This window comes from Heptranchias perlo, chromosome 16, assembly GCF_035084215.1.
Source record: "Heptranchias perlo isolate sHepPer1 chromosome 16, sHepPer1.hap1, whole genome shotgun sequence".
Taxonomy (NCBI): Eukaryota; Metazoa; Chordata; class Chondrichthyes; order Hexanchiformes; family Hexanchidae; genus Heptranchias; species Heptranchias perlo.
Window position 1 is genome coordinate 34,992,892 of NC_090340.1, and position 18,354 is coordinate 35,011,245.

The 18,354-nt window shown below is 40.0% G+C and overlaps 1 protein-coding gene across 3 annotated transcripts in view; it reads right to left on the bottom strand.

The window, feature by feature from the left end:
- Positions 1-18,354, bottom strand: part of phkb (phosphorylase kinase, beta) — a 258,511-nt gene that overhangs the window by 238,312 nt on the left and 1,845 nt on the right. For all 3 annotated transcript variants that reach the window (XM_067997927.1, XM_067997926.1, XM_067997928.1), the window contains one exon: positions 937-1,023. In XM_067997927.1, coding sequence (XP_067854028.1) covers positions 937-1,023 — 87 coding nt within the window. The remainder of the gene's footprint in view (positions 1-936; positions 1,024-18,354) is intronic.

Sequence of the window (18,354 nt, forward strand, 5' to 3'; positions counted from 1 at the left end):
TAGCAACAAATGCAATGTGGCTAAGATCAGAAACTTTTTGTATGGGAGACTTAAGGCAGAATCTGTGTGGTGGTGCACTAATATACCACCCACTAAGCCAGGGGGGTGGGGGTGGGGGTGGGGGTGGGGGGGGGTGGAGGAATCTAGTATAATTACAATAAGATTTGGAATTACCCAGGAAAGTAAAGTAGTGATTTTCAACATTACTTAACATACGCAAAAGTTGATTTTATACAGGTAGTTAGATATTATGCAAATTTGTAATTAATCACATGATTCAGTGCAGTACTAAGAAAGTGCTGCATTATCAGAAGTGTTGTTTGCATAAGATTTAAGCTGAGGCCCCATTTGACTGTGCAGCTAGAGGTAAAAGGTCCCATGGCAATTTTCAAAGAGCAGGAGCTCTTCATTGTCCTGGCCAATATTCCTCCCTCAATCACCACCAAAAACATATTAACTGGTCATGTGTTTCATTTTCTCTTTGTAGAAACTTGCTGTGTGCAAATTGGCTGCCACATTAGCCTAAATAAGGACAGTGACTACCCTTTAACTGCAATTTGTTGGCTGTGAAGCATGGTGGGAAGTCCTCCATGTAATGTAATAAGGCAATATATAAATGCAAGTTCTTTGTGTTGAACGGCCATTGTGCTTGTGGCAATTGCTTAGCATGAAATACAAAAATTATGACACTGCTAACAGTAATGTCTTGTTTCTTTACACAAGAAATCTGCAATCCCAATGTAAGGGAGCATAATATGATAACTATTAGCAATGCCATGATCATGGATTACATGATTAGTCCTTTCTCCCTGAGCAGCGCACATTTTTCTTACACCCCACAATTGATTGCTTAATCACAATACTACTATGTAGAAAAATGTAAAATTTTACAGATAAAAAGTTATAAATGTAAAATTTGTATTTGAAACATCTTACCATTTCTGTAATATCTGTCAAGTTTGTCCATAAGATTTTCATTCTGTGACGTTAGTGATACACTTCTGGCAGGTTCATATACAGAGCCTAAGAAAAAAGAAATCTGCATTTTCCAATCAGATAATTAAACAGAGAGCAAGTGGTGTAGAAAAATATCAATTAGAAAACATAAGTATAATATACATTGGTGTCACAATGCAGGGTTAATTCAATGCACATCAAAACAAAATTACATATATATTAGTATTACAGTCAAATGTCCTTATAGCAGACTTTGTTACTACAGACCTTTCATTTAACTAATTTGGCTGAGGTTTAAAGTTTGGAGAGGACTCAAACTCTGCTAAGGACTACTTAACTAGTTTTCTGAGTTTGTAATTAACAGTGTAAATATCCTCCAGTTAACCAACAAGTTGTTTTTACATTACACATACTCAATAATGGATGCTTGAAGAAAATGAGAATTTACTATAAAGTGAAGAAACCAATTCCACTACCAGTCCTTGAACTCTTTAAATTGGTCATTAAATTCTACATCTGAAGCAGTCTTATCATTAATCTTTGACCGTTGAGATACAAGGTAACCCCTCCATACCAGAACATTCCCTCACCACCCGTGTTTGTGCAGATTACTCAAATTAAAAGATTGGCTAACAAAGTCTTAGTCCAGGACGTAATTATCCATAATGGTACATGCTTATCCATTAGACCACTTCTATTTCTATAATGTGCTTGTGTATAGAATTATCTCTGAGATGGCACACTATTAAGATGAGTCCTGCTAAAAGACAGCAGTCTTGTAAATGTAAGTATTTTAAACATTACCAGTATTTAGAATGTTCACAGATACAAATAATGCATCAACCTAACATAATGTAATGCATAAAATAACATTACCCATTCATCACAGGAGATTTATTCAGGATTCTGTATTAGCAATATTACCCTTCTAATTAATCAACATATCAAAGCTAAACACTATACAGTGAAAATTGGGAATTATTCTTTCACTTAACAACAATGATTTTTCACTCCCCACATGCCTGATCGTACTCCCCTACTGATCTTTCCCACTTGCCAAATTCATTGAAAGGGTCATATCTTGAGAGCACTATTTCAGACCATCTGCCAATTCAACTTACTTTTGTAAACAATTTTACAACACCAAGTTATAGTCCAACAATTTTATTTTAAAATTCACAAGCTTTCGGAGGCTTCCTCCTTCCTCAGGTGAATGTCAATAAATCCTCGAACCTTTCGCATTTATAAATCACAGAACAATACCTGATGATTACAGATAGTCTTTTCAACTGCCCGTTGCCAAGGCAACCAAAGTGTTCAGACAGATAGGTGTTACCTTCAGGGCCACCGAATATACAAACGGCCAGAACAAAAAAAACAGAGAGAGGCAGAAACATAGAAACATCCGGAAGGAAAAGACAGCAATTGACCCGTTATATTAAAAACAGATAACTTTTGTTCGCTGGTGGGGTTACGTGTGGCGTGACATGAACCCAAGATCCCGGTTGAGGCCGTCGTCACGGGTGCGGAACTTGGCTATCAATTTCTGCTCAACGATTTTGCGTTGTCGTGTGTCTCGAAGGCCGCCTTGGAGTACGCTGCGGAGAACATGGCGTAGTTTCTCCGCTCCGGGAAAGTACTGGACAACAAAGGGTACTCTGTTGGTTGCGTCCCGTACTCCCCCGGAGCGGAGAAACTACGCCATGTTCTCCGCAGCCTTCAACATGTCATCAATGACGACGAACACCTCGCCATGGCCATCCCCACACCTCCACTACTCGCCTTTAAACAGCCACCCAACCTCAAACAGACCATTGTTCGCAGCAATTTACCCAGCTTTCAGGAGAACAGCGTCCACGACACCACACAACCCTGCTACGGTAACCTCTGCAAGACATGCCAGATCATAGACACAGATACCACCATCACACGAGATGACACCACCCACCAGGTGCATGGTTCATACTCCTGTGACTCGGCCAACGTTGTCTACCTCATACGTTGCAGGAAAGGATGCCCCAAAGCATGGTACATTGGCGAGACCATGCAGACGCTGCGACAACGGATGAACGGACACCGCGCAACAATCGCCAGACAGGAGGGTTCCCTCCCAGTCGGGGAACACTTCAGCAGTCAACGACATTCAGCCACCGACCTTCGGGTAAGCGTTTCTGCCTCTCTCTCTCTGTTTTTTTTGTTCTGGCCGTTTGTATATTCGGTGGCCCTGTAGGTAACACCTATCTGTCTGAACACTTTGGTTGCCTTGGCAACGGGCAGTTGAAAAGACTATCTGTAATCATCAGGTATTGTTCTGTGATTTATAAATGCGAAAGGTTCGAGGATTTCTTGACATTCACCTGAGGAAGGAGGAAGCCTCCGAAAGCTTGTGAATTTTAAAATAAAATTGTTGGACTATAACTTGGTGTTGTAAAATTGTTTACAATTGTCAACCCCAGTCCATCGCCACATCAACTTACTTTGACAACGATCATCTTCTTATTAACAATTCTAGAGATTGAATATTGAATTATTGGTCAATCCAATTTTCTCCTCCCCTTCAATCCGAATGGGATCCTTTTCTACATACTATTGCCTCATCAGAAATATGAAGCATCAACCACCACCCACCCCCCACTCCCCTCTCATTGAAGGAAACAGGTAAGGGGTTCACTACTATCTATTGAGGGAGGGAGGGGAGAGACAGACAACAACACAACGCACCTGGTCAGACAAAAGGAACTGATGATCCAAATCAACTCACAGAAGGACAAACATGAGAGAATAGGGTTGGATAAAATGTTGCACAAGTTTATTTCCACAAAGCAACACACCAAAAATGCATAATTTAAGTTTGTATGAGGAATTGTACTCTGTCCAGCGATGATACTGTACTGCTGGCCTCGATGCTCATTTCTAATAGCTGAGATTTTCCCACTTCCAACAGGGCTATAAAGAAAAGCTGGGTGCTACAATCACTTTAGGTAGGTATTGCATCAATCTTTACCTGCACAGTGATAAAACTACTGGCCCAGATGATTAACTAGTGCAGTTTTACTTGAGTGACAGTAAGCTCTGGACCCCAGCCTAGTTAAAGTATAATCAATCACATTCCTACCACCAACTTTTATTACTGAATTGTAATTTCAAGATTTTCACCATGAAAATCAACCTTGAGGGGCAATTTTAACCACACACCCTACCGGGAGGATAGCAGTTAAAATATCATGAGTTATTTACCCACCCTGAAGCTGACAGGATCCCACCATCCATGATTTTAACCTGTTCTCCTGAACAGACGGCAGCATCACATGGAGCCGTTCTTTCATGATTCACACTACTCTGAAAACTGTATTAGCCAGGAAAGAAACAACAAACTGCATCATCAGACTATAGTACTCTGCAGAAACCTGGTAGCAGTAGGTTAGCAAGTTGTAGAATAGTCTGAACTGCTCATTTAATTTAAAATAAAGATCAGATTGTATTTTAGATCAAAATGATTATTATTTTTTGATTTAATTTGTTGCATTATTCCTTTGATCAAACAGAATTGGTCTGTGCCATTGTGGAGGTATGTACGTTTAACAAAATCATGCAAAGTATTCGATTCTGCCTAGATATTCATCACTACATTGTGACGTGTGTGACAAGATATGGATATTTCAATTTTTACTAATTCGCACCAATTTCATGGTTGATTAAACCATTGAAAAGAGTTGTTGTCCTCTGGTGAGCATCCCATGTGATCTCCAGTAGTCAATACTGCAATTAAGAGGGCAATTGTTAATCCCAAGCCTGCTATCTCACTTATTCACGTATGAGGCAGGTTTTAATTCATTTGGGAACTGCTTTTAATGGAAACCATCGTCTGCTGTGAGCACATGACAAATGTTTTGGGAGAAAGCCCAAACTGTGAAAATCTATTTTCTATTGCTAATTAGATATACGTGTGAAGCATTGTTGAGTTTGTCTGAGAACCTAACTAGAGGGTAAAAGAAATATTGCATTTTACACCCAGTTGCTAAATGGTTAAAAGCAGAGTTTAAACAGCACATCAGTTATTTTAAAAGCTGGTGCTTGATCAGAAGGAGAATTTCCTTCATGAGGAACATTCGATGTATAGGAAGGATTGAAGTCTGCCACAGAATTAATCAGGAATTTAGAGATTAACTCAAACAGGAGCCATTTCTACAAAAGTTAACTGGCTCATCCTCAACATCCTCATTATATCTATTATTTGTTTATTGTACTTTCGGATTTTGATGTTTATTTCATTTCAGATTAATATTTATTTGTAAATAAATATTTAGTCAGTAACTCTTAGATTTATGCAGTAATATCTGCCATTTCAAAGCAAAATGACACACAATTCTGTAGACCCCAGTAAGCAGACGACTGCACGTGGAATAATTTTTTGAGATTCATGTATGCAGCTCTACAAGAATACAGAAAATGTTCAGCTTTTAGCTCCTAAGGGACAGATTTTGCTTACGAGACTACAGTTTAACCAATGGGAGAAGATGGTAGTAAAAAGTCCAAAATCATTACACGTGCTTTCTTTTTATATCTGGGTTTGTATTCATCCCAGACTGATGGGATGAAGGTTCCTCTCCATTGGCAATCATTGCCCCTGTAGAATGAGTCTGTACAGTCCAAACCAAACTCTTTGTGTATATGGATCAACAGCATGTAATTTAGCACAAACTTGCAATCTCAGAGAATAGTTGGTGTGAAAAATAGAAAATTTCATAAAGGTTGAGCATAACTTCCTTGCTTTTGTACTCTATGCCTCTATTTATAAAGCCAAGGAACCCATATGCCTTTTTAACAGCTTTTTCAACTTGCCCCTGTCAAAGACTTGTGTACATACACCCCCAGGTCTCTCTCTTCCTGCACACCCTTTAAAATTGTAACATTTAGTTTATATTGCTTCTCCTCATTCTTCCTACCAAAATGAATCGCTTCACATTTCTCTGCATTAAATTTCATCTGCCATGCATCTGCCCATTTCACCAGTCTGTCTATATCCTCTTGGAATCTATTACTATCCTCCTTGCTGTTTACTACATTTCTGAGTTTGATGTCATTTGCAAACTTTGAAATTATGTCCTGTATACCCAAATTCAGATCATTAATATATATCAAAAAGAGCAGAGGTCCCAACACCAACCCCCAGGCGACAGCACTGCACACTTTGCTCCATTCTGAAAAACAACCGTTCACCCCTACTGTTTTTTTGTTCCTTAACCAATTTCGTATCCATGCTGCCACTGCCTCTTTAATCCCATGGGCTTCAATTTTGGGAGACATTCCAGAAGTAACATTTCAATCTGACTGGTGTGATGTCTTAAGTATTTTTTTCAGAATGTCTCAGATCTGTAAATAACACAATGTTCCCTTATGTAATTTTGCTTTTAGATGGGTGTATAGGGACAACTCAGACTCTTAAAACACATTTGTTAGTTGTTAAGCCTCTTTATTACCAGTCCTTTCACTACAGTGCAGCATCATTTAACTGAAATAGCATGTTCAGCCAAAGCAGTAATCTTATTAGATCTTGACCTACAATAAAAGAATATTATTCCTCTATGAGGCAAGGATGAAACTCATTTCAGTGGGTGAATTGGATGAACATTATATACTGCATTCTACAGAGGTTTCAAAGTTCTTCCTCCAGAAGAAGCTAACTAACATATTTGTCCGGAGAGGGGGGCAAGCTAAAATTTCTTGAAAGCTCTTATTCCCTTGGCCCATGTTTTACTTCTTTAGCCATTTAGTTTAAAGAAGCAGTACACAAGCCCATTGGTTTTCAGAGGGTATTGAATGCCATTTCCAAGTTTCAGGATTATTAAAAGTAGTGCAGAACATTACTGATTAATTGCACTGAATGTCTGCTTGTTTGAGTTGTAGTTGTAACAATTAGAAAAGTATTACAAGGGATTGGTGGAAGAAACCTTCAAGATTGTGATATATTAAATTGAAAAGAGAAATACTCAAACCAGTTAGCTACAATAGTTTTTTTTCTCTCCATTATATATCCTTTCTCTATTCATCTTTCTCTCATATCTATCTATATTTCTGCCTCAGTTTTAAATTAACATCGTAATCTCTAACTAGCATGAGAATCAAATAAACAGAAAAAGAATTCATGTGCTGATTAAGGAACAGAGATTGAATTTGAGCTTGCAACATAACTCACCCATCTTTTTCAAATATTTCTCTTAGGACTTTTATGACAAATTAAACAGGAACTTGCCTAAATAGTTTATCATTCCAAAATATTGTTGCAAGTCTTTTATGTTGCTTTTTTCCCCTTTTGTGTTTGATTGCTTCCACTTTTATTCCCCATTCTGCCTTGATTCCTTCTGCCGTGAGTGGCTGTCCTGTATAACTGACCTCGTGTACTTTCAGCTTTTATTCATTCATTTCAGCTTCACACTCTGTTCTCTTACTCATTACTCATTGTAGGACTTATATTTCCAAACTTTGTTCTGGATGTTCTCTCCCCAAATCACCCATAACTTTCGCTCCTTCAAAGTCATCTAGCAATGTCACCATATGACATTTTGTGCTGAAATTTCTGTTGCTGAGTTGATCACAAAAGGCCATTCTGGTATATGTTTATCTGCCATAAGAACTATGAAAAGTACAAAACTTGTACAAGTCCTCATCCAATTGCATCATCTCATTAACATTTAATTACATCAGCATTACTTCTCTTAATTATAGCATTAATTCTTTTAATCAATTTGAACTGCTGGTATGCTCGAAGACCAAGGAGTAGATGTAGTCACTATTCCAGAATTTGGAACTCTAGATTTTGATATTTGCTTTATTTTCACACACCACATTAATTTTCCCTATCAACTTGATGCTTTGGACAGTATAAATCACTAACTTTGCATTTGACTTGCTTGATTTTGTACTTAACTTCCTGTAAATTGACTATGGCATGACAATACATTGAACTCCTGTGACTAGCTTAAAGTAACCAATGCTGTTGTTTATCTTTTTATCAATTGTCCATTAAATTCCATTTCCTCTTTAAGTCACAACCATAAAAAACATCTCAGACTACTCTTCCAGTCTGTGAACTTTGTTTTTATCCTCTGCTTGCCTGACAATGATAGTTTTGCTTTGGCTTTGCAGATATTAGCAATTTTCTTCTCATACATACCACATGCATGCTTGGCCATTTGCTGGAAACATTTTATCTCTCACCTGACTTACCACAGTACTGACAATCCATGATCTGATCGTGGCCAGCTTGATCTATTTTTTGGTGTGGAATGACATCTCTGCTCCATTGTTAGTATTTCACAGGTATTTTATTGGGTTCTGCTTCTCTGCAAATATCAACTGCTTTCTACATATCTAGACTATATGATGCCAGCTTTTCTGGCCTTCCATCCTCTTCTTCTCCATGTTCTAATCGTCTTTTTCCTCAAAGCACAGAAACGATGGAATTTTAAGAGCGAAATGCTTTACTCCATTAAAACTAACTTAATTTTTTTAAATCTACACAGAATGTAGCAACTACTTTTAAATGCCTTATTTTTCTAGAGGCTCAGATATTGGCAGTGGCTTCCAGGCTTTAACGTTCTACACTATGCTTTCCCATTGCTAGAACACTATGCTAGTCTCAACACCACCTCCTTTAAAATGGAGGTGTTTCCTGGGGACGGAAACTTGGGGAAATCCCGGCAAGAAAGCAGCCATGCCACAGCCTTCATTTACATTCATTGGAGGCCTCACGACAGGTGGCAGCAATCACAGTCAGGGCGATCAGAGGAAAATTATAATAGCGTCTCATGGGACTGTGTTTTAGGAGAATGCCTCCCCACCCCGTTCTCCTTTTCATACCATCTCCAGTGCAAGAAGATACGACATTCAGAGATTATACCTTATATTTTTGATTATCAGATTGGATGTTTTAAGAAAAAACAGATCATTTTACATTACTTACATGGAGGCAAAAGCAAAAACTGGAAAAATGAAACTCAATGAAGTTACAAAACAAAACCAACTTGCATTTATGTATGGGGAGGTTCACCAGTGCTGTGAAGGAGGGTTCAAATTAATTTGGCTGGGGAATGGGCACCAGGATGTAGCATTAGAAAGGAAAAACAAGGTGCACAAAGGATTGGGAGAGACAGAGAGCACTAGAGTAAGAAATAGTATGGTATTAGGTGGGATCAGACTAAGCTAGAATACGAGAAGGTTCAAGATAAGTTTAGAGTACACGTGTGTTTGGTAAATAAGGTTGGTGAGCTGCAGGCGCATATAGCCACATGGGAATATGATGTAGTGGCACTAACGGAGACCTGGCTCAAAAGAGGGCAGGATTGGGTACCAAATATTCCTCGATACAAGGTGTTCAGGAAAGAAAGGGAATAAAAGGGAAAAAGGTGTGTGGGGAGCGGGGGGGAGGGAGCGGCGGGGGGGGGAGCGGGGGGGGGGAGCGGGGGGGGGAGCGGGGGGGGGGGAGCGGGGGGGGGAGCGGGGGGGGGGAGGTGTCAGTATTGATTAAGGAGAATATTGCAGTGCTGGAGAGAGACGGTGTCCTTGAGAGGTCAAGGACAGAATCTATTTGCTTAGAGTTAAGAAACAATTAGAGGCACCATTACACTACTGGGTGTATTCTATAGGCCACCTAGTGGGAAGGATATAGAGGAGCAAATTTGCAGGAAAATTACAGAGAGGTGCAAGAAATATAGAGTAGTGATAATGGGGGACTTCAACTATCTTAATATATACTGGAATAGTAATAGTGTAAAGGGCAAAGAGGGGGAGGAATTTCTGAAGTGTATTCAGGAGAACTTTCTTGATCAGTATGTTTCCGGCCCAACAAGGAAGGAGGCATTGAGGGAGCTAGTTCTGGGGAATGAAGCGGGTCAAGTGGAGCAAATGTCACTGGGGGAACATTTAGGGAACAGTGATCATAGTATCATAAGGTTTAAATTAGTTATGGAAAAGGACAAGGAGCAATCTAGAATAAAAATACTCAATTGGAGGAGGGCCTAGTTCAATGGGCTGAGAACAGATCTGGCCCAGGTAAACTGGAATCAAAGACTGGCAGGCAAAACTGTAATCGAACAATGGTCGGCCTTTAAAGAGGAGATGCTTCGGGTCCAATCTAGGTACATTCCCACGAGGGGGAAAGGTAGGGCAACCAAAGCCAGAGCTCCATGGATGATGAAAGAGACAGAGAGTAAGATGAAGCAGAAAAAGGTGTATGACATGTCAGGTTGATAATACAAGTGAGAACCAGGCTGAATATAGAAAGTACAGAGGAGAAGTGAAAAAGGAAATAACAGGTGCAAAGAGAGAGTATGAGAATAGACGGGCAGCTAACACAAAAGGGAATCCAAAAGTCTTCGACAGGCATATAATAGTAAACAAGTAGTAAGAGGAGGGGTGGGGCCAATTAGGGACCAAAAAGATCTACCCATGGCTGAGGTACTAAACAAATACTTTGCATCAGTCTTTACCAAGGAAGAAGATGCTGCCAAAGTCACAGTAAAAGAGGCGGTTGTTGAGATACTGGATGAGCTAAAAATTGATAGAGGAGGTTCCAGAAAGGCTGGCTGTACTTAAAGTAGATAAGTCACCCTGTCCGGATGGAATGCATCCTAGGTTGCTGAGGGAAGTAAGGATGGAAATTGTAGAGGTGCTGGCCATAATCATCCAATCCTCCTTAGATATGGGGGTGGTGCCAGAGGACTGGAGAATTGCAATTGTTACACCCTTGTTCAAAAAAGGTTAAAGGGCAAAATCTATTTGGTTAGAGTAAAGAAACAATTAGAGGCACCATTACATGACTGGGTGTATTCTATAGGCCACAAACTCGTGGGAAGGATATAGAGGGGAAGATTTGCAGGAAAATTACAGAGAGGTGCAAGAACTATAGTGTAGTGATAATGGGGGACTTCAATTATCCTAATGCAGACTGGGATAGTAATAGTGTAAAGGGTAAAGAGAGAGAGATTAAACCTAGTCAGTTTAACCTCAGTGGTGGGAAAGCTTTTAAAAATGATAATCCGGGACAAAATTAATAGTCACTTGGACAAGTGTGGATTAATAAAGGAAAGCCAGCATGGATTTGTCGAAGGCAAATCATGTTAATTGAGTTTTTTGATGAGGTAACAGAGAGGGTTGATGAGGGTTGTGTATATGGACTTCCAAAAGGCGTTTGATAAAGTGCCACATAATAGACTTGTCAGCAAAATGGAAGCTCACTGAATAAAAGGGGCAGTGGCAGCATGGATACAAAATTGGCTAAGTGACAGGAAACAAAGAGTAGTGGTGAGCGGTTGTTCATCAGACTGGAGGATGATATACAGTGGTGTTCCCCAGGGGTCAGTACTAGGACCACTGCTTTTTTTGATATATATCAATGACTTGGACTTGGGTGTACAGGGCACAATTTCAAAATATGCAGATGACACAAAACTCAGAAGTGTAGTGAACAGTGAGGAGAATAGTAATAGACTTCAAGAGAACATAGACAGGTTGGTGGAATGGGCAGACATATGGCAGATGAAATTTAATGCAGAGAAGTACAAAGTGATACATTTTGGCAGAATGAATGAGGAGAGGCAATATAAACTAACTAGCACAATTCCAAAGGGGGTGCAGAAACAGAGACACCTGGGGGTATGTGTGCACAAATCTTTGAAGGTGGCAGGACAGGTTGAGAAAGCGATTTTAAAAAAGCATACAGGATCCTGGGCATTATAAATAGAGGCACAGATTACAAAAGCAAGGAAATTATGTTGTACCTTTATAAAACACTGGTTCGGCCACTACTGGAGTTCTGGGCACCTCACTTTTGGAAGGATGTGAAGGCCTTAGAGAGGGTGCAGAAAAGATTTAATAGAATGGTTCCAGGGATGAAGGACCTCAGTTATGTGGATAGATTGGAAAAGCTGGAATTGTTCTCCTTACATCAGAGAAGGTTATGAGGAGATTTGATAGAAATGTTCAAAATCATGAAGTGTCTAGACAAAGTAAATAAAGAGAAACTGTTCCCATTGGCGGAAGAGTCGATAACGAGAGGACACAGATTTAGGGTGATTGGAAAAAGAACTAAAGGCCACATGAGGAAAAACGTTTTTACGCAGCAAGTAGTTATGATCTGGATTGCGCTACCTGAAAGGGTAGTGGAAGCAGATTCAATCATGGCTTTCAAAAAGGAATTGGATAAATACTTGAAGGGAAAAAATTTGCAGAGCTATGGGGAAAGAGCAGGGGAATGCTCTTACAAAGAGCCAGCAAGGACTCAATGGGCCGAATGGCCTCCTTCTGTACTGTAACGATTCTATGATATAGCATCTTCAATGTAAAAAAAAAGTCCCAAGCACTTCTCAGAAGCGTAAACAGACAAAAAATCAACACCGAGCCAAAGCAGATATTAAGAGGTGTGGTTAAATTCTTGCTGAAGGAGATGGGTTTTAATAAGGGTCTTAAAGGAGAAGAGGGAGGTGCAGGGAGGGAATTCCAGAGCATAGAGGTTAGATGATTGAAGGCACGGCTGCCAGTGGTGGGGCAAAGAAAGTGGGGGATGCACAATAGGCCAGAGTTGGAGGGTTGTAAGGCTGGATAAGGTAACAGAGATAGGGAGGGTGAGGCATGAAGGGATTTAAAGACAAGATGAGAATTTTAAATTGGAGGACTGGGAGCTGATATAGATCAGTGAACACAGCAGTGAGCAGGACTTTGTGCGGGATAGGATCTGAGCAGCAGAGTTTTGGATGAGCTGAACTTTATGGAGGGGGAAGATAAGAGGCTATCCAGAAGAGCATTGAAATAGTTAAGCGTGGGGGTGACAAAGGTAAGGATGAGGCTTTTGGCAACAAATGGACTGAGGCAGAGGCGGAGACAGGTGTGGAGGTGAAAGTAGGCAGCCTTTGTGATGGAGAGGAAATGGGGTCAGGTATATCTATCCTTTATTTTTTCATAAGCTGATGGATCTATATATTTCCAGCACTGTTTTTTAAAAAAAATTCTAACATTTTCAGATTTTCTTTGTATCTCTATTTCCCCAGCCTTTTGCCTAATAAAAATTTAAACCATTACTACACTTATCTTGTTTCTTCTTATTTTCCGATTTGAAAAGAAAATCTGGATTTGCTCTTCTCTTGCCATTCTGGCAGAGACAGAGTTTCTGAAAGGTTACACATTTCTAAAATTTCTGATATGCCAAGCTGATCCCTCCTAAGATTTCCAGTAGAGAGCTCCTTTTGATTTCCTTGGGTGTATTTCACTGCTGGAAAGTCTTTGCTCAGCTCAGAAGTGTAAATGATCACAGAGGTATAAATGTCAGCAGCAGATTTGGCAGTTGATGAAACTCCAGTTGAGAAATATTTAAAAACTGGTGTCACTGCTTCAACACCTCCCACATACTTCTGTCATACTGAAAGGAAACATGAAAAAGTTGTTTCATGCTGCTGTATTGCTTGTGTATGCAGTATACCAGTGAAGTCTTAAAATGCATCCATTTCAAAATGCTTCAGCAGGGTGAAGATTAGCATTTATTGCCAGTGTGTGTGATGAATCTAAAAGAGGCCAGTTGTGCATGTGTGACCCATAAATGCCTGGCCTGAATTTCCAATACTCTGAATATGTTGAGCCAAATGAAAGCAGTAGCCTGTATTGAATCATAGAATGGTTACGGCACAGAAGGAGGCCTTTTGGCCCATTGAGCCTGTGCCGGCTCTCTGCAAGAGCAATCCAGCTAGTCCCACACGCCCGTTCTTTCCCCATAGCCCTGCCTGCAAATTTTTCTCCTTCAGATACCTATCTAATTCCTTTTTGAAAGCCACAATTGAATCTGCTTCCACACCCTTTCAGGCAGTGCATTCCAGATCCTAACCACTCGCTGTGTAAAAAAGTTTTTCCTCATGTCGCCTTTGGTTCTTTTGCCAATCACCTTAAATCTGTGTCCTCTGGTTCGTGACCCTTCATGCCAGTGGGAACAGTTTTTCTTTATTTACTTTGTCTAGACCCTTCAGGATTTTGAACACTTCTACCAAATCTCCTCTCAACCTTCTCTGCTCTAAGGAGAACAATCCCAGCTTTTCCAGTCTATCCAAGTAACTGAGGTCCCTCATCCCTGGAACCATTCTAGTAAATCTTTTCTGCACCCTCTCTAAAGCCTTCACACCCTTCCTAATGTGTGGTGCCCAGAATTGGACACAATACTCCAATTGCGGCCATACCAATGTTTTATAAAGGTTCAAGTAACTTCCTTGCTTTTGTACCTATGCCTCTATTTATAAAGCCCAGGATCTCGAATGCTTTTTTTAACCACTTTTTCAACCTGTCCTGCCACCTTCAACAACCTGTGTACATATAACCCCAGGTCTCTCTGTTCCTGCCCCCATTTTAGAGATGTACCCTTTAGTTTATACTGCCTCTCCTCATTCTTCCTACCAAAATGTATCACCTCACACTTCTCAGTGTTAAATTTCATCTGCCACGTGTCCGCCCATACCACCAGCCTGTCTATATCCTCTTGAAGTCTATCACTATCCTCCTCACTGTTTACTACCCTTCCGAGTTTTGTGTCACCTGCGAATTTTGAAATTGTGCCCTGTACACCCAAGTCCAAGTCATTAATATATATCAAGAAAAGCAGTGGTTCCAGTACCGACCCCTGGGGAACATCGCTACATACATTCCTCCAGTCTCAAAAACAGCCGTTCACCACTACTCTCTGTTTCCTATTACTTAGACAATTTTGTAACCATGCTGCCACTGCCCCTTTTATTCCGTGGGCTTCAATTTTATTGACAAGCCTATTATGTGACACTTTATCAAACGCCTTTTGGAAGTCCATATACACATCAACCGCATTGCCCTCATCAACCCTCGCTGTTACCTCATCAAAAAACTCAATCAAGTTAGTCAAACACGATTTGCCTTTAACAAATCCGTGCTGACTTTCCCTTATTAATCCACACTTGTCCAAGTGACTATTAATTTTGTCCCGGATTATTGTTTCTAAAAGCTTCTCCACCACCGAGGTTAAACTGACTGGACTGTAGTTGCTGGGTTTATCTATATTGTTATCCAGATTAATGACTTGTCATCTGTAGGCAACTAAATGAGAACTTACATGTTTTGCCAATGGCCACAGTCCAAATTTATCGAGGGAAATCAGTTTATAAAATAGAAATTTTATACACAAATTTTAACCTGTTTTTCCATTAAATGCAAAACAACCCAAATATTTAAGAAATCAATATATTTCTCTAACTGTTCCTCACAGAAAGAAACAAACCACTGTGAATGGAAATCACCCGCAATAATCACTTACTACAGAAAGTTAAACATTTAGCAGTGGATTTAGGTCACTGATGTGATTTTCACCAACGGAACCTTCAACTCCCCCGCCCCCCATCTTCTCCAAGGCCCACCTGATGTTGCCCACGTCCTCCCAACCCTTCAGATGTCTTCCACAGCCCACGATCTCTCTCTCCGCCCTTTCCGGTTCGCAGCTCCTTTCACTTCCGATACGCAGCCAGTCAATCTGGCTACCTGGCGCGTGGGAAACCCAGAAGCACAAATACTTACCTTCAACTGAGTTGCAATTGCAGACTGCAACACACTCATTCGCCTTCGGGGTTCCCCACACAAATATCTGCAGACGTGCTGGGTTCCTGGCTCCAAGCTAAAATCATGCACATTGACACCACTCGAAGCAATAATACAAACTAATTTTAAAAAATCTAAATTCTGCTTCCATTTGCTTAAAACGTGGATGACACCATGCAGTAATTATAAATAGTGATGGTACCAAAATGACAGAATGAGTATGCAGTGAGAAAGATGAAAAGGGTACAAGTGGTGGGTAATAAGTTGAGTGAGAGTATGGCGGGGAAAGAAAAGCTTCCAGGGAGGCGAGAGAATGCAATAGAAAATGAGAGAGTGTATAGTGAGGGAGCAGAGAGAGTTTGAGTTGATGCAAAATAGAAGGGATAGGTGTGTACACATAGGACAAACTTAATATGCAGAATGAGAATTACTCCAGGTGAGCAACTGTACTTTCTTCTTCAATTTCATTTCTCATTCATATACCATGAATTCCTATACCAAAGCAATGCTCAGCAGTACTGCAAAGGCTTGATATTACTGCTCTAAAAACATTCTCTAACTTCCAAAAGTAAAAATATAAACAATACCCTCAGTGACCACAATATAAATTTGAAGAAGGATTTGCACCTAAAACAGTCACAAACTCTCCACAAATGCTGCCTGACCTGCTGAGTGTTTCCTAGCATTTTGTGTTATGACTCTTTTGAAGCTAACTCACAAACTGAAGTAACCATTATCCTGGTAATAACATTTAACAACCCCAAGAAAGTTATGCTCACTAACTTGGAATCTACGCTTGAAAATTGGACTTCACTAGGCAAAACCTTCAAAGAAAAGTTATTTAGGCTTTGAAGAACAAAATGCTCAGTGAGCGCCAACCTTCTGTGTGATTTTATTTGTGAAGGGTAGGAAAGAAGGATAAACTAATTATCTCCTGAGTCACGTTAGATTGCAGACCAGTGGTAACTTCGAATGAGGCTGAATTACTACCTTGAAATTCTTCACGTAAGGCTGGCTTTCTAATAGGGCCTGTAACGTACTGACCCTTTTGCCTGAAATAAAGGCAGCCAGATTGGCTGACTTCAAAGACTGTGGGTTCAAGAGAGTAAGAGAATCACTTTATAAATGCTTCGACAGCATCAATTATACTTTGTATATACACCAATAAATCACAACTGAACAATCTTAGAAAAATGTACACAAAAGATAGATAAAGACACTTCCTGCTGTTTTTTCCGACTTTAACAGAACCTGGAGAGGTTGTTGAGATAATAAGCAGCTGCCAATCTAAAGAAATTCCCAGCAACAATAATTAGCCTCTCGTTGAACTACAAGTTCCTGAGCAGTAGCCTGTTGGTAGTGGAACAAATAAGGTTGGCAGCCAAACATTACAATGTACTTCAGACATCAGACTACCTGTGAATAACACCATGGAGGATTAGCTAGTAAGCATGAAAGAATGTCATCATCTTGCTGCCAAAGGCCAAACTTCTTCTCCTTACTGTTCTAAACAAATAATGATGAAAATTTTCTTACATTCACCACGCTGGTTCTCTTTTCTTTGTTCCTTTGACTTTTATTGTGTCTTGCTTAACAGTCAAACAATTGCTTAAGACCCGAGGGGTCTGAGCATGCAATCTCTCTCAATAGCACAAAACATTCCCTCCTCTTGGAAAGGTTGTTGAATCTCTGAATAGAGAGCATATAAACACCATAGCTGATTTCTCTACCTGAGCCTGAGGGCAACAACTGTTCTTTCCTTGTTCCAAGTTATTTTCCAGTACACAAGAAAAATGGTGGAAATGCATACTTCATAGCTTTTTGTCAATTGACCATTTGTTGTCTGAAACCAGAGCTCAGAGCCAGCCAAGCACTTCTCACATTGAAGCTATTTAATGCCCTAGCTTTCCTGATGTGAGGGCTGTTTTTGTATATATCAAATTTCCTGATCAGCTCCCCATGTTCGAAAGGACTCTTCCAAATGATGAAAGAAGACAATGAGTGATATTGGTGAGAATTGAAGCTGCTTCAAAAATGGTTCCCTTAGGGTTAACAAAGGGAAAACTAAAGAAAAAATGATTCACATCAAGTGTGAACTAGAAATTAGGAAATCATTGTACCAGGAAGTTCAGTTACATTGAGTGTGTGATAAGCTTCTCGTAAGGGATCACAAATACGATGCTGCTGATAGGTATGGAGCTCCACAGCACAACACTTCAATTGGAAAGAAGAAAAGGGAACAAGCCGCTCAGAAACTAACTCTAACAGGATCACAATCCAAATTTAGCTTTAGAATCCAACCCCTATGAAATACTCATCTTAAGAAATGCCCAGTGGGGAGGTTTCCAGTAGAAGTGCAAACACTGGTAACAATCAATGGGGTGCTGGTCCAATAACTGAGCTTTTAAAAATGTTCTCTTTTACTACTTTAGGGACAAATGCCAAGTTCGGAACAAGTTGGGGTAATTCTTTTGAACTTCGAGGCACAGGCTTTGCAGATGATGTCAAGACCCCTTGAATAATTTTTGACCAAGAATAGAAGAAACGGACAAGAATTAAGATTAACAAATAGAAAAAGAGACAACCTACTACTGGTTTAAACACTCAGATGCCTACTGTGAATGAGTAGAGGCTGTGGATAACTTGACCCCGTAAGGTATCTTTTTTGATTGATGGAAGGCCTTGTGTGTGATCTGGGCAAGTTCCCTCACTTAATTTTAGACCCATTTTCTTGGGAGCTTAAGAGAAACTACTGGGCTTTTGATGTTGAAACCAAGTGTCACATTCATCTGTTTTTTACAA